The 27253-nt window shown below is 36.6% G+C and overlaps 3 protein-coding genes across 6 annotated transcripts; 2 read left to right on the top strand and 1 right to left on the bottom strand.

Moving 5' to 3' along the window:
* Positions 1–91: 91 nt before the first annotated feature.
* On the top strand, positions 92–2725 carry LOC113504073 (ATPase ASNA1 homolog). The gene is made up of 5 exons (XM_026886171.1): positions 92–302; positions 375–480; positions 975–1160; positions 1565–1702; positions 1989–2725. Exons 1-5 carry the CDS (start codon positions 184–186, stop codon positions 2445–2447), a joined length of 1008 nt encoding a protein of 335 aa, XP_026741972.1. The 5' UTR covers positions 92–183; the 3' UTR covers positions 2448–2725.
* Positions 2726–2787: 62 nt separating this feature from the next.
* LOC113504008 (GPI ethanolamine phosphate transferase 3) lies at positions 2788–10177 on the bottom strand. Of its 2 annotated transcripts, XM_026886150.1 has the most exons (10): positions 9503–10177; positions 9076–9205; positions 8536–8757; positions 7814–7840; positions 7070–7320; positions 6440–6591; positions 5338–6362; positions 5053–5244; positions 4103–4242; positions 2788–3879 (listed from the first exon to the last, which is right to left on the bottom strand). In XM_026886150.1, the coding sequence occupies exons 1-10, from the start codon at positions 10037–10039 to the stop codon at positions 3706–3708; spliced, it is 2850 nt and encodes a 949-aa protein (XP_026741951.1). In that variant the 5' UTR covers positions 10040–10177; the 3' UTR covers positions 2788–3705. The 2 variants fall into 2 exon arrangements, with proteins under 2 accessions (XP_026741951.1, XP_026741952.1); XM_026886151.1 differs by lacking the exon at positions 7814–7840 and having other exon boundaries at positions 9503–10176.
* Positions 10178–10557: 380 nt separating this feature from the next.
* On the top strand, positions 10558–27220 carry LOC113503985 (EF-hand calcium-binding domain-containing protein 14). Of its 3 annotated transcripts, XM_026886144.1 has the most exons (6): positions 10558–11006; positions 11276–11454; positions 22736–22995; positions 24315–24551; positions 26101–26209; positions 26585–27220. In XM_026886144.1, exons 1-6 carry the CDS (start codon positions 10888–10890, stop codon positions 26605–26607), a joined length of 927 nt encoding a protein of 308 aa, XP_026741945.1. In that variant the 5' UTR covers positions 10558–10887; the 3' UTR covers positions 26608–27220. The 3 variants fall into 3 exon arrangements, with proteins under 3 accessions (XP_026741945.1, XP_026741950.1, XP_026741934.1); XM_026886149.1 differs by lacking the exons at positions 10558–11006; positions 11276–11454 and adding an exon at positions 16698–17763 and having other exon boundaries at positions 26104–26209; XM_026886133.1 differs by lacking the exons at positions 10558–11006; positions 11276–11454 and adding an exon at positions 16700–17763.
* The last annotated feature ends 33 nt before the right edge of the window (positions 27221–27253 follow it).

Raw genomic sequence — 27253 nt, 5'->3', positions numbered from 1 at the left:
ATGGATATCAATTTCGCTTTGCGTCAACGTCAAGACAATGACAATTCAGAACAATGACAATAGACTTTCCGGTACGTCACGATATGTCAAAAAAAATTACGTTTACCATTTTCGAGTAGTTCTAGATTTGGGGTATATCAAATAATCAAATTATACTTTGGTTTTATCAATTACTCTCTTACAATGGAAGACAACAAAGATTTTGAGACGTTGGAGCCTTCTCTACGAAATGTAATTGAGCAAAAATCTCTGAGATGGATTTTCGTTGGGGGGAAAGGTGGTGTAGGAAAAACTACGTGCAGGTATGTAATTATAACAATAAATAATATGAATGACTAGATCTAATTAAATCTAACACTGTTGATCACTTACAGCTGCAGTCTTGCCGTTCAATTAGCCAAGGTCCGGGAGTCTGTCCTCATTATTTCCACAGACCCAGCACACAACATATCTGATGCGTTTGACCAAAAGTTCTCGAAGGTAGGTTATAAACTACCCATATAACTACTAAAAACGACGTTCCAGCGTTTTTATCGTATTTTTAAAACGTAGATATTTCCTGTTAAAATTCTGTTATTGTTTTGAATGATACACATATGTTTTCGCGTGATAACATTATAAACATCATGTTGCAATTCTATTGTAGGCCAATTAGTTTCCTATCGTAAAACGTTCTAATAAGAAGATCACGATAAAAAAAGGTTTTATAATGAAAAAAGAATCATATTATAATGTTGGGGAATGGGATAGGTGGCTAATAGAGTCGAATTTAGTTAAGAGGTTGCTACCATCAATCTGCATGTACAGTATATTTTATAATCAAAACATCTTTCCTATAATTTACTAAACAGTCCTCTAAAACATTTTTGAAACCATAACAAAATCAGTCTCTGTCTTGACTCAATCTGCCAGTTCTATTTGCCCCAATTTGTAGTGTCTCAAAAATGACTGTATAAGAATATATTTTCTTTCAGGTGCCAACAAAAGTTAAAGGCTTCAATAATTTATTTGCTATGGAGATAGATCCTAATGTTGGGCTCACAGAGCTGCCTGAGGAGTACTTTGAGGGGGAGACTGAGGCTATGAGGCTCGGCAAGGGAGTCATGCAGGAGATAGTTGGGGCATTCCCTGGTATTGATGAGGCTATGAGCTATGCGGAGGTAACTAAACTTTACCATAACTGTAGTATAGTATAGTGTCATGACATGTCCTATAGGGAATAAACAGTTCCCTTGTCTAATAAAAAAAACAATGTTGTTGTTCACTGAAAAAAGTTGTTATATATAAATATAGTGCCTTATTGTGACTAGGCGTAATTTCAATAAATAGTGGCCAGTTGTTTGTGCACTAACAACACCAAGACACCTCAAGGATAAGAATTGTAATTAAAGTGGGATAAAAATATTTTTTTCACATTCAATCATTTGGACTAATTTAATTTGGTATGAATATGCGCTATATAGTAGGATGATTGTACTTAAGAAGTATGCATATAGCTTTTAAAATATGTACCACTATGCCCCTAATTTATGTATCAACATTAACTATGTAACTTTATTTCTAGGTTATGAAGCTGGTAAAAGGCATGAACTTCAGTGCTGTGGTGTTTGACACAGCACCCACAGGTCACACTCTGCGTCTGCTCTCTTTCCCACAAGTTGTTGAGAGAGGTCTTGGCAAACTCATGAGGCTTAAGTCAAAGGTACAGTATCAATAACACTGAAAATTTACTCATGATAATCAAAATATTTCTTTCCATGTCATTTAGTCTATATGTATATGCGAAGACTTATGTTATACACATTTCAAATATCTGAGATCCAAGTCCTGAACTGATGTATTCCCAAATAAAACCTATTTAAATTACCTAAACAACCTTGTATCTTTTTTTACATGTAAATTTGAACCCTAATGTAATTTAAATAACAATTTGCTGACAATGAGGTCACATTAGAACATGATTTAATGTATTATTCATTACATTCCAGGTGGCGCCATTCATCAACCAAGTGGCGACACTGTTTGGCTTAGCCGAGTTTAACTCCGACATGTTTAGCAACAAAATGGACGAGATGTTATCAGTTATAAGACAAGTTAATACTCAGTTTAAGGATCCCAATCAAACCACATTCGTCTGCGTGTGTATCGCCGAATTTCTATCGCTGTACGAGACAGAGCGCCTGGTCCAAGAGCTGACCCGCTGCGGCATTGATACCCACAATATTATCGTGAACCAGCTGCTGCTACACACGTCCGCTCCGTGCGACCTCTGCGCCGCGAGGCACAAAGTCCAGGAGAAGTACTTGGAACAGATCGCTGACTTATACGAAGACTTCCACGTGACCAAACTTCCCCTGCTGGACAAGGAGGTCCGCGGCGCGTCCGCCGTCAACGCCTTCTCGGAGTACCTGCTGTCGCCCTACAACCCACCCGCGCCCGCCACGTGATCTGCCTAGCACTTACCAAAAAGCTATATTGTGTATATCAGTAAATGAATTTAATAATCAGGTTCAATCTTCATTTCTAAATTAAATTTGATATTGGTGAGCGAAAGTGCTATTAGTCGCATAGCTCCCCTTTTAGAGTAATGCTAGCTTTGTGAACATGTACACTTTCAAGGGGTTTGGAGGTACTTATATGTATCTTATATTAAACTATAATCTCCTCACATTGACAGAAAAGTCATAGAATTCTAGAAAATAAATGTAATAATATATACTTTCAATTATTATTTTATTAAAAACCCATTGCGTGCTAAAAATCTTTATCTATTATTATAATTTTCAAAAATTGTACACATTGATTTTAAATCAAAATTAAGACAAGTTGCCAAATGAATAAATATTGCTATTCTAATCTATACATGGCAATTTATATTTATTGCTAAAACTATACATTAATGTTGTCAACTAGAACAAATACTGATTGTTTGCTTCTACTAAGTATAAGTTAATTTCAATGAAGGTACTAAAAACAGCCTATGGCAGTGTTTGTTCGATTACAATAAAGTATAATACATCATTAAAAGCTACAATAAAATGCTTTGCTTCGACTTCATGTCACAGTATAAAATAATATTAAAAATAATACAACCTTTAAGCACAAATGAAAACCCGTAACTTCGTAAAGTAACTCGCAACTCACGCAGTTTAAAACATTCCAATAAAACGTAACAATGTCTTTCACATTCGCATGCATAAAATATCTCGATAATCTCAATCAAAACAATATAATAGTTGCAGCCGCGGCAGACTGCCTAAGCGTAGAACAACATTAAAAATTTACTTTATAATATCGGCACATACAGTTTGGCCTTAAAAATGAGTGAAAAACTTTGGTCATATCTAAAGAGTACCTATGGTACAAGTAAGTTAGCCTACGACAGATGCAGGCGAATTGCAATGGGGAACAGAATTATATGTATCATATAGATGCGCACATATTGTGGCCAAGCCACAGATAACAAACAAATGAAGTGCTCCACATGCAGCCAGACAAGCGAGTATGTTATTTAAGGAAAATTATGTTGACACTCGCATGTGCTGTTAAAGTTCAATGGGAAATATATTAGTGTACTTAGAGCACTTCATCCGCTGCATCTTTCGCAAGCTAACATCATGAAAAAACAGTCATCACGTTAGTCAGAAGCACTGAGTCCTGTCTCCGTGGCGCTGGCAGCCGGCGCGCCTAGTAGTCGCGCTTGTGTCAACTGTTGCGGTGCTGCGGCGGCAGGTGCCAGGCGGCCAGCGCCGCGCCCAGCACGCCGCCCAGCAGCGCCGCCGCGCACGCGCCGCTCTCGAACAACAGCTTCGGCGTGAACACGCCCCAGATCATCAGGTGCCGGCAGTGGATCGTCGCTGAGATGGCGCACGCGAATACCTAACACATTTCTCTTATTACAATTCATGTAAATGTAGAAAGACGAGAGCAATTCGTTGTTAACTTTTAAAGGAACTATTTCCCATATCAATTTGATCAATTTTAAATGTCGCATGCGATGTGCATGAATGCTTACAACTGCCTGCCTTAAATTATTTTATAAACTTTAATTCATTTGTTACATTTTCCATATAAGATAGTAGCACAGTCAGATGTAACATACCCTGATAGCGAAGCACAGCATAAACTTGAGGCATAGCGAGAAGACAGCAGCAAGCTGCGTGCGCGGGCCCACCGCGGCCGCGCCGTTACGACCCCACAGCGCCAGTAGCGGCACCGCTGCGCCGAACATGAACGGCGTACCTACACATAGGCGTACATTATGCTATAGAAGAGTTTTTGAAGAAACCCTGTTAGTCAAAGGTGTATACCAGGCAGCTACCGACTGATGGAAATGTTTTGGAAGCTAAATGGCGGAGTATAGTATTGGTATTGCTTTAAGAGGATAGTAAAACTCTCTGTATATTAAGTAATCATTACGCAAAGAGTGTTTCTTGTGAGATGACATCTGATAGAAAGTTATGGAAGAGGAAGACATGTTGGCCCGACCCCAGATAAAATTATTGGGATAAGGGCAGGGGAATGATGAATGTCAGTTAGGTGAATAACTATGAATAGACATTAGACATAGAATAGAATAGAATATAAAAATAAAGTTAGGAAACCGTTTTCAATTTGATACAAAATTTTCTTATTGTTCCCAGTACTTAAATCAAATAAATAAAAAGTAAAATATAACAAAAAAATAGGACAAGCAAATAATCATTTGTACCTACTATTAGAATCTCGTTAGTGACGTCTGAGATTAGAACTTATATTTAATTTAAAGATAGTAAATGTGTGTCACAGTAAATACTTTATCGTGATATAAGATAAAAAATGGGCATTGCAGTAACTTTGCAGATATAAGATAGTTTTAGGCAGTTTTAATCATTCGTAACTTCGAAAAATATTATGTATGTTATTAGATAAAGTCGTTCGGTTAATATCTTGCTTTTACATATTAAGGAATTAAACTTAACTGTAACATTTTCAACACATTGTGGGATGCAAATGAAATTAAACTTAATGTCCATGGTTATGAATATAGTGCTTTGAACTATCTCTACTTACCGAACAGTTCAAGGGAGATCAGCGAGGCGGTTATAGGGGGTCCAATATCCAGATAATTAGGGTCTCCCGCGTGGAAGGCGGGCGCCCAGCGCACGTGGCCCAGCGTAGCGTGGTGGCCCGTGCCGTAGAACTGGTAGCACGCTAACAGTGCCCACATGCAAGCCACGCTCGAGTTGCAACGAGTTGTCAAGGCTGGGGAAAGACGAAACAGACAAAAATAGGACACAGTTCTAAAGTAACATGATAAGTTTTAAAGGAACATAAATGTAACAAAGTAATACTTACAAAACTTTGAAGAACCCTCATTTTTGAGTAACGAGACTAGATTGAGAGCTAGAAATCCTACAACAATCGCTAAGGCAGCCGACGGAGCGTAGGCAGCACCGAGAACGAGAGTGTTAGCTACGTAGAGCAGAAGGCAACACACCATCAAGGGTAAGGTTGCACCGCGACCTTCTCGCCGCCATACTAGAGCAAACATTGTCGCTAAGACTAGCCAAGCACTGCGCGCGAGCAGACGAGCCCGACCGGGGGAGCCTAGTGAACCCCAGCCAACAGCCCAGTGTGAGCAAACAAACAGCCCTGCAACTACCACGCCGTACCCGCGCCATCCTACATGTCTCCTAGATATAGCCACGACGCCGGCTACTGAACCCAGTGCGAGTACTAGCGCGGGCCGCGAAGCTTGCCCTGTCGGCACACCGGCCCCCGCTGTCCAACAATCCCCTTGCTCCTCCCTACAACCCCGATACAACCTAGATCCTGCCAGAACCGCTCCACAACCAATCCAAAGTAACAACGATCTGAATGTACCGATGTTCCATGCCATCAGAGCTAATACACTCATAGATAAAAACGAGAGGCCAGCTCCCTCTTCTATGATGTAACTGTTTGATACCAAAACGGCCGCGGAGGCTACCAGAGCCGCGCGCGCAAAACGCTCATATGTCTGAGACCGACCTTCGTACCACCTCTGAGAAATACCGTCCCAATGCATGATCACTAGCACGCACGTTATACCGGCTGATATCAAACCAGTACTCAAAATTATAGCGTGCTCGAGATCCTCCAAAAATTCGAAATAGTATGCGGTATAGCACACGCCGATACAAACAGCCATGGCGATAAGTCCAGTCGGGACAAAAGTGCTTGCGAACACATGAGGAAGTCTCTCCATTGGTAAACCTTCTGTTATCAACCAATTGAAGAATATTGCAAGGAGGAGAAGCAGAAGGGCTCGAAGCATAGAGAGCGAATCAAATTCGACCCAGACTTCGCGGAAAACATTTCGAATGTTGTCGACAAGGATCCTGAAACAAAAATAAACCTTATTACATTGTAACAACACTTAAAATACTCTGGCTGTTTCTTGTAATTGTCATATTACCTAACATCTGCAACGTATTTGTCGAGCTCTTCATCAGTCTCAATGCTGGCCGCTTTATCTAATTGTTCCCTTGTGGAGTTGATAAGATGCGCAAGTCTGTCGAGCGACACTTGTTGGGATTCCTCGCCGTAGCGAATCATGTATTGTGTTATCTGTTAAATGTGACAGGTATTATTTACATAAGTTTACGTTACAAGTACTGTAGTATGGTAATTACGAATTACGATAAGAGTCTACACTGAAAGACTAACGAATTTTAAAATGATTTTGTTACAAATTGCTACGATACGATTAGTATTTTTTTTATAAAAATGTAGAAAAATATAATATAATATAATAATATATCCTGGGACAACTCACACACGGTTATCTGATCCCAAGCTAAGCAGAGCTTGTGTTATGGTAACCAGACAACTGATAAACTTACTTATATATTTCTAAATACATACATATTATAGATAAATTACACCCAGACACCAGAACAAATGATCATGCTCATCACACAAACATTTGTCCTGGGCGGGAATCGAACCCACGACCTCCGGTATAGCAGTCAGGGTCGCTAACCACTAGACCAACAGGCCCGTCAAATGAATAAACAATAATAAAATAAAATTAATAACACCATACCTGTTTCAAATTATTAGTCAAATGTAACAGTGTATGACTTCTACTGGACTTCGGTAGCACAGGTAGAAGCAGGTTGCCTAGAGAGGGCGCGGGCGGCGGCCTGCCGAGCGCCGCGCTGAGGGTTGGCGCCAGGTCGGTCTGCTGCACCTCCCGCCCGGTGAGCGCGTCGGCCCCGGAACCTGCCAGCCCCGCGCCGCGGTACGCGAAGAAAGCCGCCGTACGCTCAGCCTTACTCTCTCCCCCATGATCACCTAATAAAAAGCATTATGAGGTTTTATAGTAAACAGAATATAAATTATTCAAGCATATAGTACAGGCGATTTCACATGCATAAATTCTTGTAGCACGTCAATAATTACGAAAGAAAATAACTCACGAAATCTGCATTTAAGTTATCTCATTTTGAAAATAAATTTGTATGAAATATAATAATAAATATCAAGAAATCAAAATACAATTCTCAGTAAAAGCAAATCCATAACTTAAATCTTAAAAAAACATGGCATTTAACACCAAAATCATAGCAAAAAAAACAAATAGAGTTAGTGGCCCATCACTATGACTAAAATTCTTCATAAAATAACATAACAAAATGAACGAAAGTTATTACAATTTTCTAGACACAAATTCTAACAAAAATGCTTTAGAATCACACATAACAGCAAAAATTCGAGCCTAAACAAAATAGCGTTAATAACACACAAAAGACTTCTACATTGCAAGCAATACTAGTATTTTACCTACCATCCGAGTCGTTCCAATCATGTGAGTCTAAAACAATGTGAAAAATTTGCACCTTTACTATTACAATTACAGTTCTTATTAATGAAAATTTATGACAAGAAAAACAAAATTAAAGTTCACCTCCCTACGTGTGCTTATGGGCATGGCATGTTTATCGGGATCTCTCGACTAGTTTTGGTCGCAAGTCAGCGTGATCGTGGATCGAAAGGTGCCACCGCTGTGGCTTGTTATGATTAACGACAACAGTTGGGTAAGTAACTGGTCGGGCGATCCCGATAAATACGCGTGAGTAAAGTTGGTATCATTTAAGCACAAATCTTCCTCACGAATGGGACTATCAAATATAGCCATAGTATGTTTGATCCAGGAATTAAGCCAATCTTCAGTTCTTGTATAATAATAAAATGTTACAAATTGAAATTTTACCTTTATATGAGACATATCACATTTTGTTAATAACAAATATGTTTTAGTCATTCGAACATAAAATATGAATCATCTTTAATACATCTCCATCCTAATTTACTACTATGCACTGTTTCATAAATTATTTACCAGTTCTGGACTTATTCAAATTGCCCATAATTTTCAACTAAAATTAGACACAACAGGTTACATACAAAACTATAACTATGTAAAATAGTTTAAGTAAAATATTGGTATATTAATCCTGAAAGAAGTACAATAGACCTAATAATTGAATATTAGTACAATCCACATACCTGTCTCAGTCATGCCGTGATCTCCAACCACAAACAGCAACACATCAGGTGGCAGCATATCAATAACCTTCCTCAGTCTATTATTGGTCTCATCCAGCTTCCTTGTCATCTCCGGATGGTTCGGGCCATATCTGTGACCTGCATGATCTACTCCCAAGTAGTGAGCCACTAGTAGATTCCAATCGTCTTTTCTCAACTCATTGAATATCTTGGAATCTACTTCTGCAAGAGAATTTGAATGGAGTTATTAAACTGCTTTTATTTTATAATTGGAGTTTGTTTGGTTGTATATTTTCAAGGCTTTGAGGCAATTATCATGCAATGACATCTTGAGTGGTTGCAACAGGACCTTTCAAAAACAGGATTAACCATTGTGTATAAGTCAATAGCTTAGCCAGTAACTAAGAATTGGTTGTTTGCTTATTTTAGACAACCTGCACTGGATAATTTTTTTATGGCAAGATTTATTTGCCAGGCCATGTTATGAAACAATAAGAATCAAAGAATGAATCAAGAATCAGTTTAAGAAATATACTTTACCTGTGTCAACAGTATCAAGGTCCCAGGTATGGAAGGAGTACATGGCATGAGATCGTAACCATCGCTTTGGCAACAGCCGAGCCCATGTGTCATCACCAAGGAGTACCGCATGCCCTTTGTTCTTAGTTACCTTTTATGAAACCGGTTTGTTATCTATTTGTTTACAGAATTTTTCGATATGAAATGTAAAGAGTGGATTATTAATGTCTAATTAAGTATTGGTTAAGGTTATCAAGTGGTTCACCTAACTTATATGTGACTGTTTGCATGTATTGAATATCCATGTCATGATGTCCAGCACAATATTGTTTAAAGGTCCAGAATAGCACACCTTTAGCTAATCTTTTGTGTTTCACACAGTTATAACTTTTTTAAATAATTTTAGTGAAGGAAATCAATATTATTAATAACAAATTGAAGATCTAACCTGGTCTATAATGTTATCTTCCTGCAGTTCCATGGCAGCAAAGTTAGAGCTAGCATCGATGAACGTCGGTAGCGAGCCAGTAGCCAGAGCCTTCACTCGTTGCAGTGTGGTGGTCGGCGGGTCCGCCATAAACCGGTACAGTCGCGCTCGCTCCGGCCTGCGCTCCAGGATCTCGTGGAGGATCGGCAACCGATTCTGATACGGCAGTGGCTTCTCGATACGCGGATCATATTCAGTAAAGTCGTACCGCAAAGCATCCACTAACAAAAACACAACTCTAGACTGCTTCGGAACACACGCTAGCGAACCGCCGGGAACCGAAATAATACGTTGAATCTTTTCCTCCTCTTTACAACTCCCACGCACAGTAGAGTTTTCCCGTCCATCGCATCCGAATTTATCAAGTGGTAAGCATTCAGTAACATCACTCAGAGTTTTGCGGGATAACAGAAATCCATGTCCGAACATGAGAACCGCAGACAGAACCAAATAGGAAAACCAAACAAGATACAAAATAAAATTCCATTTTTCTTTCATGGTTATCGCTATCGTTATATGTATGAAATATTTTACAATTCAGATTAAATAAAAAATTTCATAAAATTAAGTGCACGACCCATTGCACTTTTACAAATTTCACATTGATTGACACTGACAGAGACTATGCAAAGGCAGAGCTAAATTGACATTTCTACTATTGACAATTGCCAGTAAGAAATATAGAGTTGAAAGTGATTGTTTATAAAAACCAATTTTCATATTTGTTTGAAGCGAACTAAAAAAAATAGTTTAATTGTGGCATTACTAAAATAAGTGTTTAATTACTTAATAATATCTAAGCGATAGATTTTTCATGCTGTTTCGAAGCCAAAAAACTGGTCTTAGGATCAGCAGATATTATGCAATTAAAGTATATCAGCTTGTTTTTCGCACACACCCGTGCTTTAACAAGATAAACAATTATGATTGCCTCAAAAAGTTAATGGGCTATCAACAAAATTAAAAACGAGAAAGGTGTCAAAAGTACCAAAAATGTACATATTTTTAAAACGATTGACATTTGAGATGTCTTTAATTTGACACTTCACGTTTCTCAATTCTACACTTTAATTTGATATTAAATTATCATAGTTTTCCTCTTCTAGAAGCAATACTGCTACATATCTTATAACATAGCTTGATATTATAGTTTAGGTTTAACTCTTCGTACTTAACCTTTCTGGGCTTTCTGTATCATTAAGCTTGCTTCGTGCACATTCAAACTTTTTTTAACCTTGAAGTGAATTAGTAATATTGAAGTAAATAAATACGCAGCAGTTATCTATCTGATGCATATCGCACATGAAACTAACTAATAGTATGTGTTATATGAGCCGGTTGGAAAAATGTCAGCGCCATCCAAAGTCAACAAGGAAAACTTTCGTCTTTTGGATCTGTCCAGTGACGAGGAGTCGGAAGACTTGCAGCTAGAAATAATTCCAAGTAGAAAAAAGAAAATTACAAGGTTTGTAATACGTTTCCATCACATATCTTTAATGCTAGATTTATACTACCTTCACATAATTAGCAAACACCTACACAATCTTTCTTAGCTAATGAAAACATAATACGAGTGTCATAATGACATGATGTAGATAGGTACTAATTAGTTAATTAGCAGAAGCAAGATATTAAATTCACATATAAGTAGAACCAGAGCTTTAAAGATTTACGCAACATAAGGTTATGTCATGTAGTTTTATTTTATTTTATTGTTATTATTGTTATTTTCAGACGAGAACGAAGTAGAGGAGCAGCCCCTCTAGCTCACGAGCCTAACATAGGTGCAGAAGTGCAATGTGCTCTCCGTTGGGCAGTCAGAGGCACTCTACTTCTATGGCTGCTGATGCTCACATGGATATGTGCTGCACTCTATGACCAAGTCACCACTATAAGAACAGATATTGGCCATGGTAAGACATTCCTAGACATCTATATCTTTAGACAATAAGTTCAACCTATTTGCTGTGTATACTTTTTCATTGTTGATGTGTTTAGTTTATGATTGAAAAGTAGCAGGTAGATTTGAAATTGAATGACTTAAGAAAATTTATCAGCATTAACTAGAGGCATTATTAGTAATCACAAAATGCAGTAAGAATATACGATTTCTGAATCACCAATCAAATTAAACAGTCATTGCCATTTAAATATAAAGTATTACAATACACTTTTCTATCTTGTCAAAGGTCATGACTACAATGTACTGCTTTATTATAATTTCTGACTTCTAAATTCAGATTATTTCTGAAGTTGAAGTCTAATAAATCTTTTGCCTGGATAGCTATAGCCATTTCATGTTTAAAAAGTGTTTCATTTCACTCAGCAAACTGTTAACAAGGTTTCATGTCTAACTCAGCTTATTTCTCCATTCATTTGTTTCATTTTTCAAATAGATTTAAACCTTTTTTCTTTCTTCTGTTGTCTGTGCATAGAAAATCCTTAATTTAGCCGTTTGATTTAAGTGTATGTGACATCTAGCCTTAAAATACCATATTCTTTGTATGCTTATAATAACAAATAAAAAAATATTAAGTATTATGATAGCTAAAGCAGTGATAAGCACAAGTTGTTTAAATTTTTAAACAATTAATTAACCATTTATCATAAACATTTTAAAACAATGGTATTGTTGTACTATATACTGATTACAGAGCACTAAACTGTAATTCTTATCACTAGGAATTTATCCTGTAATGTTGGTATACATAAATTAACAACAAGCTATATGTTATATTGTCTTTATAAAATGATTATATTATATGACTATATTAAGAGGTGCTATGCAAACGCGCCTGTTTGCTTAATTTGTTATGCTAATAATTCTGAATATTCTACTGTATAACATATTTGTTATCGTCGCCATATCACTGTGTTTAAAATGCATGAGTAAAATTTATTGAAATTGAGAAACTAATATCGTCTATTTAAAAGGCGCTCATTTACGGCACGTTGAAAAAAAACAATGGCTTTCGTATAGTTCATCAATTTCTAAATGATAATATATTGAAATTGATTAAATGTGGCTTTGAAGACCCCTTTTAGAAAATTGAGTAAACCCTCTCTCCTTGATAAAGCTTGCTCAAGCATCTGGTGATTCTTTATAACTCGAATAGACGGCAATATTCTTAAGATAAAAAAAATCAAAGATTCTCTAAGTTTCTGGTCAAAATCTATGCAATCTGTAAAAAAAACTCGAGCATTCCATTCTAGAATAGCACCGTTCAATATTGGAGTAATAATATCTAGGTATGTGTTCATAATTCTATATGTTTTATCGTCACGTTTGCCGCGGTCATTCGATGCGTCCCCGTGACCGGTAATTGTCTGCATGTGTCTTGATGACGTAGTCATCCTCAGAATTGACTGGAGAACTTGTTTTGTTTGGTTTTGAACTATCTTTGGCTCGCGTCTTTACCCGTATACTGATATACCTTCGTAGAATTAAATGAAATAATCAAATTTAAAATTCATTTATTGCGTGTAACCACAAAAAGATGAAGTTAAAAAATACAATGGACGCAGATGTACAGCTAACACTACTGGAGCTAGCATGTTCAACTCAGCAATGATACAACAAACTGCCAGTCATTAAAATATACAAAACAATGGCATTAGTAAAAACCAAATTAAATAAATCATGTTCAAAACCTGTCTTCATCAATTTATTCGTATTGGCGTCGAAAATCCATAAACCATCGTCTTCAAGGTTAAAATTTAAATACACCAATCAATTCATCTACCAAAGTTATGTTCTCCAGAACCGGAATAATTTTTGCTCCATTCAGTTTCTGTTAAGACTCAATTATTCGTTACAATTTTAGCAGCTTGTAGGGACAAATTGCTTTAATTCACGAGTCCAACACGCGTAGACACGTCATACTTTATTATATAGGTCATGAGTTTCAGCTCGTTCCGTCCAGTGTTTCAAGGTAATTAATTAATGTTGAAATTGCGGCTTCTGCACTACAGGGCGATTAATGTAGAACAAATTGCAACGGTTACGCGACGTAGTAACAAAGATGTAGACTTCGGCTTTGACTAGAAAGTCTAGGGATGAGGCATAAAGAGGTTCTTCGTTCTTAGGGCTGGACTTTCTTTTTAAAGAGGTTCTTTATGTTTGTGAACATAAGATAGGGAGAAAGCTGAAATTTCAAGGGCATTACTTTCAATTGAAGCGGTTTTTGTTAAGTATTACAAAAATTATCGATACCTCTAATACGTTTCTAATTGTGACTCGACTTCGGAAGCGTATAATTTCTTTACATAAATAAGTATGTAATTATTGTCCGAGCCTCACGAGTTGGGCTTTCAGTAAGCATGTCAGTTTACTGGATTTGACATTTAAGTGGGTTCTTCATTTATATTAATCTTAACAGAATGTTAACAAAAATGTACTTTTTTCAAATCTAGCTAGCTCCCTTATTTGAGTTCATGTTAAAAGTTTCGTTACAACGCAGATGAATTTAAGCATCTATAATAATCTATATCATACAACTCATGCAATCATATTTACAGACGACTCGACCTCCAACATTCGACTCGTCAAAACTTTCCCCTCTTTCAATAAAAATAAAAGTAATATAAAACTAACACCATCTAGTAGTGTCTCTACATCTGATGCGGAGGTTTCTATACGCATGCGTCGCCGCGCCTGGCTGACGTCACGGACAGTTCCAGTCCGCCTCTCTCCAGGACCCTAGCTCCGTCACAATCGGTGTACTACACGGTACTAAACTGTAGTGAGAACTCCACAATGTAACCTCTTTCGAATGTGCTTTAACGAGAATAGTGAAAATTTAAATGAATATCAAAGTGTTTTAAATGTGATTACTCATTACTTCGTGTTAACAACTGTTGTGTCTACTGTCTTTCTGTTTTGGCGCATTTTTTTTTTAATTTTTCGACTAAAAAGTATTGAGTTAAATGTCTTGTAATACTTGATCAATACGGGATTTAATAACATATGTTCCTTTATATTAATATTTAAGTATTGTTTCGAATATAATGGTGTCGCAGTCGCGGTCCCTTGTGCGCATGCTCGCCTTTCATTCACCGCGTCCGGTCGCCCCGTAGGTCGATAATACCGCCGTACAGCCCACCGCTCAGCGATGACAACCCTTTGACATTGACAACACCTTTATTACGTCGACATAAGGTTGTCTTTTCATCGTGTTTTTTTGCTTCTGACGTGTGTTCAACGTACTTTTCTTGTAAATATGGTGTTATCACACCTCAATTCGCTTATCGTATAAAAGCAAGTGACGTCAAAGTGAAAACAAAACCTTTTACTATAACTAATTTATTTGAGAGCTTTAGCATGTATATTATATTTATTTTTACTTTATTTTAGGACTTAACACTAAGCAGAAACATGTATTTTGGTGGTTAGGCCAAATAACAGTTATGTAAAATACAGAAGTACTCTTCAATTATTGTTCATTGTTTGATTTTTTCGTTTTAAATAATGTTCCAGTTTTCCTGTTCTTAATGTGGTTTTCGATCCAATTAATTATTTAATACTCGAGTTCGATCGTTAATTGTTTACTATTATTAATTAATAGTTTTATAATTTAACTAGTTACAAATGATGTCATTAAATGCATTTAATAATCGTCAATATTTCAAATTCTTGCAAGAGATAAAAAATATAATTGTCCTGAAAATAATTATAAATGAAACATACGTTGATTTTTTAATAGTCTATTTATTAAAAATTCAAAAGGCTTTTAGCCAAAAGGTGTGACCTAAATGTACCTACTAACAAATTTTAAGTTAGACCGATATTGATATATTTATTAATTGAAGATAAGTTAGCTAAAAGAAAATAATAATAAATTAAAGTACGACCAGGTAAGCAATCAATAAAGACTTTTTCCTAAGAAACTAAAGCTACATTTTTTATGAAGTTACTGGCACATGCATAAGAACGAAAAAAAACTTCCAAATAAATAAAGAATAAAAAAGCTAATAAAACCTCTTTCAACATACAGATGACAAGATCAAGGTTATGAACGTAAAGAGAACATTCGATTTGTTTCCAATGCCTTGGTGCAAATGACCTTATCAAGTAAACTGTAGCTCAGTATTACTATGCCGGTCATTCTTCACAATACACGTTTACCGTCTGGGTCTAGACTCGAATGAACTCTGTATCTCAAAGTGGAAGAGATAGTCTGGAGTTCTAGAAATTATGTCGTGCCCAGTTTGCATTTAATTTCTTGTAAATGGACGGTGGTAATGTAGGAACGGCTGATTTTCTTTTTGTTTTTTAATCGCCGCATATAATTTTATGTAATTCTGGGCAGGTTAACGTTAAAACAATAATTTTATCACTACATCTTCTTCCAACTAAAAATCTTCCTTGATTCTGTGTGTGATAGATAATTTTACATTCATGCGAGTCCCACAATTATTATTGACACCTAGTAATGTGTTACACAACAATTGATATCAATACAACTTCCAAATCTACCAATTTAATTGTGGTACTTTAAGCAAGTTTCAGCACTGAAAAGAAATCCTGTCACCAAAAAGGTTGGGGACATTCAATGTTCCCAATCAATTATTTTATTTTAAAAAAGGTTGAGCACCAATATGGTTCTCAACCTTTTTAGTGCTATTGTATAGTGACCTTACATAAAATAGTCTAGTAAGGAAACGGTTCTAGACAGCTAGGTTGTGAGCACGTGCCTATTCAGACAAGTTTTATAGCGCCAACGTTCTTGAATGTGTGATCAAAGTGGTCGCTATTATTATTCTATTTATAGACTAAATGACACAACTGTGGTCCGGTGTTTATGATATATGGCCGATTAACTTTATTATTTATTCTATTGTTTTAATGATTTTGTTTGGAACCAAGGTAGTCAACTGTTTCTCTGGGATAGACTGAGCTCGAATATCTTGGACCTGATGCTCTAGATCACTGTTGATTCTGGCTTATATATATATATTTTTTAAATCAGCAGTCATTTCTATAGTGTTGTGTTTTAAAGTAAACTACATGCTGCACTATTTCTGAGTTGTCACAACTATTTTAATCGATAATAATAACTTTAATATCGATTATTATCTTTTGTTGTTAGAAGGAAAAAAACATTCATTAACGTACTCAAAGTAAATTTGTTTAAATTTTGTACACTGTTTTAATTTTCTAGTAATAGTCTAAGTGTGCACGATTGATTCGATATTTCAGTCGTTATCGGTACTGATGAGTCATTCTCACTGTAAAGTCGTGCATTACCAGTTAATTAACCGTCCACAATGTCGCTATAAGAGTCAGTAAAAAGACAACTTAGATTCGTATTATATTTCGTTAATTAAGCCGCTTATGCCTTCAATTTCAATTTTATGAACAAGAAAATAAATTATATTTACGAGATTATTCTTCAATAACACGATTTTTTCATAGTTTTTCGTTGATAACAATTGATTGATTTGCGTAAACGCGCCGTAATTGTTTGTTCGAATTTCGTTTTTAATCAATGACAATGATAACAAATTAAAATTATTATTGTAAATGTATTAAAGGCGTGAACGTTTAAACACTACTAAACCAATGGAACTACAACGGCAATTCAGTTAATCCTCATCTGATTAAATAAAGATAATCTTTTGTTGGACGGCCGCCGGTGAACACTTTGTAAACAGACAGACAGTGGTAATGATTTACACAACATTGCGTCGCGATAACACATCGACTTGCTCTTACTCTTAATAGCCACTGCGTAAGACACAAGTAGACACAAATCGTAATTTCATATGCTGAGACCTATTATTTACTACGGTCATTCGGCAAGTTGTCGCGGTGCGGTGCACACGTGTCAATACCTCCGAACTCTCGTATCGTGTCAGGAGTGAAAGTGAGTGCGTAGTGGTGAAGTGCGCGGATGAGTTTGCGGTAGCGTTGCTGGGCGTTATGGAGAGTGCGGTGCATGCGGCGGTGCCACTGCGGGTGGGCAAGAAGATGAGGAAGAGGCGGGAGCTTGACGCGCTGGTGGGCGGCGGGGGCTCGCGCGGCGGCCGGCTGCTGTCCGCGTCCAGCGACGAGGGCGAGCCTTGGGGCCGGCGCGCCGCCCGCCGCCGCCGCTCGCGCCCCTTCGTGCGTCTGGCTGCAGCCCTAGCTTTCTGTGTCTGCGTCGTGTCAGCTGCCACCGTCCTCTGGCTCTTCGTTGACGTACGGCGACAGATTGCCTCACTACGAGTTGAAATGGATAGAGGTTCGCTTGCTTTATCTGAATTTAGCTAATTCCATTTACGTTTCAGTTATAAACACTCTATTCTAGGTTAATATAATGCCAAATATGAGCAATTCCACATCGGAGCGGCAGCAAATTATAATCGTCTATCATGACAATCTTATCATGTAATTTATCACAAGTATTTATTCGTTGTCGTAATCAACCTTAAGTCATTGATCTTAAATACATACATCGAAATCGTAACATTCGGTTAAGACCTTGAGTACTTGGACCTAATTGTGTTTTGGAGGTCTTGGAGACCTTTCTAAGAAAGCCTTCGAGTGTTGCTAACTTGTCATAACCAAATGACTTAATTAGACCATTACAATAATGGGCGCTGTGGAATGATGCAAAATGTATTGGCACTATGGGCAACATAAATTAAACAGACTGAGATTATCCCAAATATCCTGTTTTTGCAGGAAACTCCATTACTGTTATCAATCAATTTGAATTTTAATATACATTATTATTTAAATTTAATAAAGTTCATATTGTTTATATATTTCTGTCGGTGCTCTTTTTGGTGGGTAGATTTGCATACATTATGACATGCCGACTGGAGATCAAGTTGATTGGAACGCATAATGTCATTCGAAGTTTTATAATATTCAATTGTTACTTTATCATGGGAAACGTCCGAAAGATAAAAGTGACCGTGACCGAGTAGATTAAAGTGTTTTGACACATTTAAAAGTGTAGGCGCCTATGTTATACCTAAGAGTACCTATGCATATATCAGTGTTATTTGTCGAACCCGCAACATGTCGCGCACAGTTAGTTGGGCATGTTGACCTACACCACTCAGACCTATCCGTTTACTCACATGCTATCATCACATTGGATATCACATAGAGACCGCTCAGACCACAAAATTTGACAAGATAATAAATTGACCGTTACTAATTTGCTGACCCTAAGATGTGTGTACCAAGTAGTAGTTAAATCTGATGAATAAGGAAATGTATAGAAAATATTTATGCTAACCTAGATATATCTTGCTAATAGAAAAGCAAATTACAGTCTCATAATCTGCTAATTAAACTATGACGCTGATGGCAATATTTTTGACTTGCTATCATATGACAAACGTGTGATGAAAATTAACAAGATAATATTTTACAAAGATTTATATTTTGCTATATGACAACGCATATTTTACCTATTATGGTGCAAGTGCTGATTTAGTTTGATATCATTTGTAAGATAAATTCCGATTTGATGATTCTGAAAATAAAAAAACAGTTTATTTGCTGGGTTTCCCAAAGTCAAAATTTCGCGTCCTAGTTACACGAATATTGATTATAGTCTAACTAGTGTCTAGTAGAATAGAATAGTTTTCTATAAAAAGAACCACTCCGAATAACGAAGGTTGTCTAGCTGCTGCATCTATCTTTCAGAATATATCCCTATCCATAATATAGTTGTACTGAGTCGGTATCACCAAGCTAATATCTAATATTCCGAACAGTAAAATCCGTCGTCAAGAATTATCAATCAAAGTTGATGTTTGAACAATAACAGCAACAACAGCTGATCGTGGGTGGAATACATTTCGTTATGCTAAGTTTATGTTGGTTCGTCGCGGACTTTCTGTTTCTCACACAATGCCTCTTGACAATGGCGTCACACCTACTCCATCTATTTTGCATACAAAATTATCATCCTTTCACATCACTAAGTCATAACTTTGGCATTATCTGTGACTAATTGTATTGTTTTGCTTTCGATGCTTGGGATTCATTGATTTGTTAATCTACGTTTAGGCTTTGATGTCCATAGACAATTAAGACTCTCTGTTATTGTTTTAGTGTAAAATCATGCATTTCAGTTTTGACTGCATTTTTTATGTCGTACCGTTCAGCGGCCTCCGATAAAAAAAAACGATTGAAAAAAATCTTGTTTAGGAGATACTCTTTTGCTAAACCATTTCCGTAATAAAAGCAACTTCTTTTTTAGTCATACAAAAATAGAATTATCTGCAAAAATCTATATCTATATCTATACTCTATACTACTAATATATAAAGCTGAAGAGTTTGTTTGATTGTTTGTTTGAACGCGCTAATCTCAGGAACTACTGGTTCAAATTGAGAAACTCTTTTTGTGTTGAATAGACCATTTATCGAGGAAGGCTTTAGGCTATAAAACATCACGCTGCGATTAATAGGAGTGAAGATACAATGGAAAATGTGGCCCTCTGTTCAAAAATTCCTAAGTTATAACTTCTAACCAGGCGGACGACGTCGCGGGCAACAGCTAGTTAGGAATAATAGTTTTAAAACGGCACCAAGCAGTTTCAAATGGCAACCGAACATCATTTATCGTTCTCTTGCCTTACGTCCTACAAGTAGATACCTAACTAGGAACATTACTTTGAACGTGTCAATTTACGGTAGGCTGTCTCGTAAATCTTGACATTATCACGTAAATTGTTAACGCAAATAAGGAACTAACTTAACCTCAGTCCTATAGTTATAATTAAACTACGGTTAATCGTTTAACTTCCTGGTCAAAGGGCAGTTAATATAGTTTTGTTATTTACTCGTAAGGTTTCACAATTATTGTTCCTTAAGGTCAAATTAAAACCTGTTATAGGACCTTGTGATAGCCCTTTATATTGTAGCGCTTTAAATTTATTATTGTAGACTAATTATTTATTCAACACATTTTTTTGTTATTTGGTTTGGTAATTTGCTGGACCTTATTTAAGTACAGGAAATGAGTGAGTTTTTTTTTTCAAAGCCTATTCATTTATACCTTATGTAATTAATAATATTAATATAACCAACATTTACAATTTTTATAAAAATGTCCGTGCTACATCTAGTATTTGTAATTAAATGTAAGACAAATTTTCTATCAACAATAATACTAATACATTTGTAGACTATTTAAAGGAAATAGAGCATTTATAATTCATTGAATTTGTTGCATTATCTTACAATTGCATACGATATATTATGTTAATTTCAGATCTAAATATCTACAACTATTTATAATGCTGTAGGTATATCTACAGAATATACATTTACATCGCGCATGTCCTTATCTTGTCCTTATCTTGTCCTTACTTACTATAAGATATCATTGTCTAATACATAATATTATCAAAGAAGTGTTCGCAATAACAACAGACGATAGTTTTACGACAGACACTCCTACCTGCTATCAACGCAAGGTTTCTAAATACATGTCTTGTTGCAAAATCATCTTTTATCATCCAATAGTTATGATAACGCACGTTGGCCGTTAAAGCTTCACATATTAATAGAATACTAAATATACTATACTGAAATATTGGAATGTAATTGTTTCACTCTACAAAGACAGCCTCTTCCAATTAAGAGAAAGATCATTTATCACCACTTGCATATTTGCAGGTTATGATTAAATTTGCTGATATTTGGTAATCAAGGTTCAGGTTTTACCTTTACCAACACCATCAATATGGTTATAGAAAAAAGACTTTCTTTCTATGCCTGCGTCGAATTGCAAATACGATTCCAAGAAAGAGCTTAGAGCCATTACTGTATGTTTTAAGTGCCTGAAAAAGCCCTGCCCTGGAAATTATTGATTTTGATGAAACCAACCAAAACAAATTTGAAGAATGTCCTCACACATTTTCATGAAACATTATTGTGACTAAGTGCGCGTGACTCTTCGCCGACGTAAACAACAGCTAAATACTATAATACAGCTTAATACTATAATGACGCACTAACAGGCGATAGTTGCTCGTTAAGCTAATAAAAGATGTCTTGAAATAAACCTAGACTCAGTCATAACACATTATTACGTATAACCTCTTTAATCTTCGTCTTATTGTGATTAGATAATGCTAAAGATGGCATCTAGCCTAGAATGTAAGAGCTTTGAGATTTGTAGTATGAATAAGACATTAAATCGTAAATATCATATGTAGTTCTCTGTCAGGTAACTCATTAGGGCTGACGCCTGCCGGGACAGCGGGATTGTCCGAATATGTTACCGTGGTCCCGATATACGAAGGGCGCAGGGGGAATGAATGAGTTTTAGTCAGAAGTCTGGCACCCCCTTCCGCTCAACCCAAAGCGTAGAAAGATAGTTCTCTGAATAGTTGGAAGATCTCTCTGAAGAACCTGTAATGTTGTCGGCGTTGTGTGAATAATGGTCTAAATATAATGCCATTGATAGTAAATGTTGTCTTTCAGTGATATCATTTTTGAGATTTTTGATATACCTCTACTAAAGTTTTATTTTTGATGGCTACAATATCTCTAAGGCTGAGCCTGTAAGGATATAAATTTGTAACTTCACAATAACAATAAATAAAATATCTCAACAAAGACATTTGAAAAGCTACAATTACAATTATTTGTCAGTATCCAAACATACACAAATTCACCAGCTTACTTAAACATACGCTCATTAGCCAACATCTGTGGACCATCCTAGTTTATTCCCCTTTCGACATTCAATCTCGACAAGACTAGCTACAGGATGTTTAAAGTTTCTCAGAATAAGTTGGAATTTTCCCGGCATGTCCCTCGAAGGCGCGGAAGTCGTATAATACGGCATGGCCGACGTGGTCGCTGTGGCATGTTGCCAGCCTACGAGGGTATTGAGAACTCGTTTCCTTGTGACTCATGTTTACGTACTGTCAAGTTGTGCAGAACGACAAGCTTTGATACGTATTTGTTTTGTGTAACTTAGTTACTACTATTACCATTACTATAAGCTAAAGATCTGATCAGATTTTTTGGAGTGGGTAACAAATAACGTTGCAGTTTGTAACAGAAATCGACACATCTCATAAATAGATGTTTCTATTATGCTTTCTTTCTATACTTGTACAAGATACAGACCTCATTAGGTTTCAGTAGATAGATAATAATACCTAATTATGTTAATTATAAAACCTAATTTTCAACTAAGCCGCCTTGATTAACCCTGATGTTTTCTATCACCAGTATCAAGAAGCAGCAACAGCGTCGACGACGCATTACAAGTGTGCCACACAGCGGCGAAGGAGCTGCGCGCCAACGCCAGCGACCTGAGCGCTCGCCTCGCGAAACTGGAACAGGAGCATTTGGAACTGGAGAAGAGGGTCGAGGCGGCCGCCAAGGAGCTGTCCGGGGTGTCGGAGCAACTGTCCGCCGCGCCCAAGCTCGCTGACACGCCGAGACGACTCGCCGAGTTGCAGAGGACAGTCGCCACGTTTGGCTCACAGGTAAGATGGTGAACGGTTTTTCAAACGACTTCAAAGAGGTTCTCAATTTGTCTGCTTTTTTTGTTATGTTAAAATATCAGACTGGATGAATCTATTTTGTTGTTTTTTTTTTTTCAATCGGTTCCAAAAATTGCACCAAGTTTGGCTCAGTAGTTTTTATTTGAATTTGGTTGTATTTTTTTTTGGTGTTAAAATTTTCTCATAATTTTTGGTGTGACGTTAATTATTTGCTCAGATACTTGCCTCAAACTGCAACATGTCGATTATGTCGAGCTTTAGTTTTCTAGACGAAGATTGAAATAAATTAAGTACTTTTCTCATCCCTAACCCTCAAAATCATTTAACAGTGTTCAAAGTCTTCGTGTGTTTTGGGCCTTATTTAACAAAGTTGGAATTAAAACGATATAAAATAAAACCAGCTGTAAATTTTATAAATTTCTAGTAAATAGCACTTTTATAACCGTGTAGTTACACTTATCTCTGGACAATAACTCGTGAGCAGACTCTTTTATCAACCAAGTAATAAAAGAAAGTGAGTAATTGACACGAGCTTGACACATTAATTACTGCTCTGAACCCAAGTCTCTATATAATACAATCTCAACGAAAATCTATATGCAATATAATGGTGAAGTGGTGAAAACTGTCCCAGAACGAGCACTTCATAAAGAGCACTTAGGAAAGATAACATTTGCTCATCTGAACTATCTGAAGCGTACATTGTCTGGTATGTGGGTCATACCGCCCATCGACGCGTTATCTCACATGCAACCGCTATGATAGTTTATTAACCCAATAATCTTTAACAATTTCGTTTGAGGAATTTGGATTATGATAGCATTTTCTTTGTTAAAGGTAAAATAATTGTCGTTTATCAATTTGTGTCCCGTCTTATCGTTTTAGCTAGTTTATTGAACTGGCATGTATCTGTTGCTATAGCTCGACGAAGTGCAATTAATGAACTGGTAGAATTGAATTTTTTGGATCCATTCGCCGAAATCCATTCTTTTACTAGTATGATATTTTTTATGGGGACTCATAACACGGTTTCAGTGCCTTTACTACCAGCATTAAACGCTGAACATAACCCCCTCTCGATTCCACAAAAAACGAAAGCGCGTAATATTAAAAAAAAATTGCTGGTGTCCATTTTAACATTATTTTTACAAGTGAAACTATCCATTATCATTAAGACCACTCGGCTTCCTCTGCAGGATAGGCGAGTGGTTGAGGTCAGAACACACTGAGCGCTAAGTTTCGCGCGTTGGATCCCCACATAGGAAAAGTCGATCTCTAACCATTATCATTATTTTTTCCAGATAAACGGTTTCGACAGTACAATAAGTTCGAGCCACAAGCAGGCCTTAGCAGCGGTAGCCGGTGTCGACGAAGTACGGACACTGCTGCATCAGCTCGAAGCCAAAACCAACGAGACGATTGCGAACGTCTCGGCAAACACGAAGAGGGACGAGGACATACGAACCGATATCGTCAGCCTCAACAACACGCTCACGGCTAAAGTTGAAACGCTGCAGAACAGGATACAGGAAATTAGTGTAAGTCTTATGTGCTTAGATATAAAGGTCATTTTTGATTAACTGAGGGCGGTTAAAACAGTTCTTATCTGGTCTAGGGAATAGCAAACCAGTAGGGTGTCTGCCCTCGGTTTCAACGGAGGTATCGTTGAACTTTTAAAACGGCCAACACCCTCAAAAATGCCATATTTCGCCAATATAAAATTCGTTGCTTAATTTTCACGTTGCTGGTGCAAGACCTAAAACACCCTTTGTTTTTAACCTGGTATTCGTTTTCAAAAGCTTATTTTGTAAACGAAGCAATACACAATATACGACTATTTTTTTAACGGCGGCCTGTAAAATGAGCATGGCCTTATTCAGGTCCTAGGAAAATCAAGAATTGTCAATGTCCCAAAATTCAAGGTTTAAAAGTTGAGACCTAAATATAGCTATCGCTTCACGTACTTTCCTGGATATTGACACCTTGAATTTAAAATGCCGAATTTGCATTGAATAAAGGTGAAATGTGTTTGGAATAATTACCTAAAATGATTTATTCACATTCTTTGCAAGTTGAGGATGTCGAGTAAGAATAAGGTTGCAAGTTAAATAGCCCTATTTTAAGACTTCAATAACAACTTACACTATTAGTATTTAGAATTTCTTTCTATTTATTACAGTGTAGGTAACGAGCTTATAAACGTATATTGTTGATAGGTACAAGAATATTGCATTTATTGTCTAAGTATAAGGTTGATTTTCGCAATAACTGGAAAAGATTTTATGATCAATGCTTGTATACAGATAGCCCTTATATAATAGTCAAATCAATACTAAGCCTTTATTTAATCCAATCCAAATACAAAACGTTTTACTATCATTAGTGACGCGTGTTATTAAAAAATCCGATTTAAATCCGTGCCCCCATTATCAGCCTCTTGATAACAATATAAGGAAACAAACCACGATTTGTAGAGTTTTTTATAATATGTTGATTCATTGATTAGTACAATAATACGGTCATCAGTTTGTATTCAAAATGATTGTATTCAAGATAACGAAACAATAGCAGGCAATAAAATATATTATTAATGTCAATTCTGTTAATGTTCTAGAATAAGCTAAACGAATGAATTATGGAATGGTCGATTAGTTTTTGTTGAAAGCAAATTAGACCTTATAGGTAGTGGTATTGTTTGCAAAATCGTAATTATACATTGGTAGATTGATTGCGCTATTTTGCATTTTTTTGCTGACAAACATCAGGAACAAACGGTAATACATTTATAATAAATGAACTGGGCATTGATTTTAAAGTCCCAATGTTTAAAAACGAATTTAAACCACTAATCTAATTAATGTTCTATGAACGATATGAACGATGTGAAGTATAAAAGAAGCAAATTTGGTGTGCTAAAAGATAATTATTAAAAGATTGTATATTGACGTCATATAAATTGACATCTGGTACATTAAGCTGTCTATAAAGCATTTTGCATTGCATTTTTTTTTATATCATCCTCACTAAAGTAACTTTAGAATAAATACGTTGTAATTATAATTAATGTAATCGTTGTATAATTCCCAGAAGCCTGTAAGTACGGCGGCGCCGACGCAGCCGCCGGTGGTGACGGCGGCCAGCGCGCCTCCCGCCACCAACGTTACTACCAGCAGCCTCACCACTGCGGTACCGCCAGGTAGGGGATAACACACGGTCGCAGTTACTTCTATACCTATTAATATTACCTATACATGCAGAGAGCATTTCTCTTACACATGCAAAAAAAAACATTTAGTTCCTTTTATATTACAAAGAGCAATGACGACGAGTTACTACAAATAAGCACTAGTTAACAAGTGTAATAATGCATAAGGTATAATTGATATTAATTAGCTTTGCCAGATCTATAATACTAATCAAACTGTCGTGTTTCTGATGGTTAGTGTGCACGCCCCACGTTGGGTGCCATTTTGGTCTTATATCTAGCAAGAAGCGATGACTCTCTTGATGATATCCCTTCTTTACGATATATTATGGATCTATAGTAAAAAAAAAATGTTATTTTTCTTAGGTAAACCAGCTGTGCTGCAATGAGGGACCGCCAACCGTCCTCCCAACTCGTGCACCGGCGTCGGATGACGAGAGAAGAAACGCTCAGTCTTGATCTCAGATCACGTCCACAAGACAATTATACACGTAGACGTTACACAGAGATTGTAGAGAACGAATACCCTCCAAGTATGTTAGTGGTAGTGCGGTGACGGCGGCGCGGGCCAGCTCAGCTAGCCCCACTCACTCAGTATTCTAATAATTTCCCTTTACAAACCTTGTAAATAATCTCTTTCATTTATGTACATTCATATATTTTAATACTTAGACTTTTACTCGTTTACATCGAGAGCACAATTCGATACGGTTAATCGATAACAATCGATTGTAATCGAATCGATAAGTTTAATTTTCACGAGGTAGCTTTGTTTGTTTTGTGATTGTCTTAGTCTCGGCTAAGTGAGGAGTCAATGCAATATCGTCGAGTGAGATCGTTTCGATACAATGTAAATATTTAATTGTAATTGATAGTTTTATGGACCGCAGTTAGTTATGCGGTAACAGAACGCGGGCGCACTGTGTGTTATGATGTTGTCAATACGAGTGTGAGTTTTATTACTTGTAATAAATTATTGTTAATAGATCAGTTATTATTATAGTGTTTTGTTTTTAATTCAATATAACACGGCAT

Source organism: Trichoplusia ni, chromosome 2, assembly GCF_003590095.1.
Source record: "Trichoplusia ni isolate ovarian cell line Hi5 chromosome 2, tn1, whole genome shotgun sequence".
NCBI classification, from domain to species: domain Eukaryota; kingdom Metazoa; phylum Arthropoda; class Insecta; order Lepidoptera; family Noctuidae; genus Trichoplusia; species Trichoplusia ni.
Note: the sequence above shows the minus strand (reverse complement) of the source record. Positions and strands in the feature narration are given on the sequence as shown.

Coding starts and splice junctions, on each gene's coding strand:
- LOC113504073 (XM_026886171.1), top strand. CDS start 184: ATGGAAGACAACAAAGATTTTGAGACGTTGGAGCCTTCTCTACGAAAT. Junction 481..974: donor TTGACCAAAAGTTCTCGAAG/GTAGGTTATAAA, acceptor ATTTTCTTTCAG/GTGCCAACAAAAGTTAAAGG. Junction 1,703..1,988: donor TCATGAGGCTTAAGTCAAAG/GTACAGTATCAA, acceptor ATTACATTCCAG/GTGGCGCCATTCATCAACCA.
- LOC113504008 (XM_026886150.1), bottom strand. CDS start 10,039: ATGAAAGAAAAATGGAATTTTATTTTGTATCTTGTTTGGTTTTCCTAT. Junction 6,363..6,439: donor AAATACGTTGCAGATGTTAG/GTAATATGACAA, acceptor TTTTTGTTTCAG/GATCCTTGTCGACAACATTC. Junction 5,245..5,337: donor TGAGGGTTCTTCAAAGTTTT/GTAAGTATTACT, acceptor GTCTTTCCCCAG/CCTTGACAACTCGTTGCAAC.
- LOC113503985 (XM_026886133.1), top strand. CDS start 17,463: ATGGAGAGTGCGGTGCATGCGGCGGTGCCACTGCGGGTGGGCAAGAAG. Junction 17,764..22,735: donor ACGAGTTGAAATGGATAGAG/GTTCGCTTGCTT, acceptor TTCTATCACCAG/TATCAAGAAGCAGCAACAGC. Junction 24,552..26,100: donor ACAGGATACAGGAAATTAGT/GTAAGTCTTATG, acceptor TATAATTCCCAG/AAGCCTGTAAGTACGGCGGC.